The sequence below is a fragment of the Nanorana parkeri genome, unplaced genomic scaffold (genome assembly GCF_000935625.1).
Source record: "Nanorana parkeri isolate BGI_ZX_2015 unplaced genomic scaffold, ASM93562v1 scaffold5194, whole genome shotgun sequence".
In the NCBI taxonomy this organism is placed as follows: Eukaryota; Metazoa; Chordata; class Amphibia; order Anura; family Dicroglossidae; genus Nanorana; species Nanorana parkeri.
Genome location: NW_017311454.1, coordinates 1 through 1,385, shown reverse-complemented (window position 1 = coordinate 1,385; position 1,385 = coordinate 1). Strand labels below are relative to the sequence as shown.

At 58.9% G+C, this 1,385-nt stretch overlaps 1 protein-coding gene across 1 annotated transcript in view; it reads left to right on the top strand.

Annotated features, from left to right (window-relative positions):
• The window catches only part of LOC108804106 (estrogen-related receptor gamma-like), a gene marked incomplete at its 3' end in the record, with an annotated part of 2,607 nt that extends 1,227 nt beyond the window's left edge, over positions 1-1,380 (top strand). Inside the window, exons 2-4 of the mRNA XM_018575868.1 lie at positions 310-426; positions 562-672; positions 1,229-1,380. Of these exons, the coding sequence (XP_018431370.1) occupies positions 310-426; positions 562-672; positions 1,229-1,380 (380 nt within the window). The remainder of the gene's footprint in view (positions 1-309; positions 427-561; positions 673-1,228) is intronic.
• Positions 1,381-1,385: the final 5 nt, after the last annotated feature.

Here is a 1,385-nt window from a genome sequence, read left to right as displayed (position 1 = left end):
GGGCCTCATTGGTGGGGCTGGGTCCTGATTGGTTGGGCTGGGACCTCATTGGTTGGGCTGGGACCTCATTGGTTGGGCTGGGACCTGATTGGTTGGGCTGGGACCTCATTGGTTGGGCTGGGACCTGATTGGTTGCTATGGCCAAGTGGTACAATGACTGTAAATGTTTCTCCTGCCCATGGTGGTGATCCCCATGTGAGAAGCCTCAGTTAGAAGCTGCCATGTTCCATCTGCAGTCCCGTCTAATCAGGTTTTAGATCTCTATGATTGATAGAATGTGTGACGCCTGTCCGTCCAATCACCTGGCAGGGAACATCGAGTACAGCTGTCCGGCCTCCAAGCAGTGTGAGATCACCAAGCGGAGGAGGAAGTCATGCCAGTCCTGCCGCTTCGCCAAGTGTCTGAAGGTCGGGATGCTGAGGGAAGGTGAGGAGCAGCGGTTGATTGGTGCGGGTGGAGGGAAGGCGGGCCCGGCCCCAATACGGGTGTGTTCCCTGTGCCGGCACACAGGAAGTCACCGCCGTGGTATGCGCCATCTGACCGAACGTTCATTCCTATTAGGAGTAAGACTGGACCGTGTACGAGGAGGCCGGCAGAAATACAAGAGGCACCAGGACCCGGAGGACATTGACTTCCCCAGACCACTAATACCATCTGCCCAGAAGAAACTGTGTACGTACCATCAAACTGCCCTCACTAAGGGTGGGAGGGATATGGAGGCCGGCATGGTGGGTGAGAGGGATATGGAGGCGGCATGGTGGGTGGGAGGGATATGGAGGCCGGCATGGTGTGTGAGAGGGATATGGAGGCCGGCATGGTGGGAGAGAGGGATATGGAGGCCGGCATGGTGGGTGAGAGGGATATGGAGGCCGGCATGGTGGGTGAGAGGGATATGGAGGCCGGCATGGTGGGTGAGAGGGATATGGAGGCCGGCATGGTGGGTGAGAGGGATATGGAGGCCGGCATGGTGGGTGAGAGGGATATGGAGGCCGGCATGGTGGGTGAGAGGGATATGGAGGCCGGCATGGTGGGTGAGAGGGATATGGAGGCCGGCATGGTGTGTGAGAGGGATATGGAGGCCGGCATGGTGGGTGAGAGGGATATGGAGGCCGGCATGGTGGGTGAGAGGCATATGGAGGCCGGCATGGTGGGTGAGAGGCATATGGAGGCCGGCATGGTGCGTTTGGCATGTATGAGGATCGCTCACCATGAACACTGTTCGGCGTAGACATGAGGACGAGGATGGTCTCCCACCTTCTGCTGGCCGAGCCGGAGAAGATCTTCTCCATGACGGATCCCAACATTCCCGACACCGAGACCAACGTGCTGAGCGCCCTCTGTGACCTCACCGACCGCGAGCTCGTCATGACCATCGGATGGGCCAA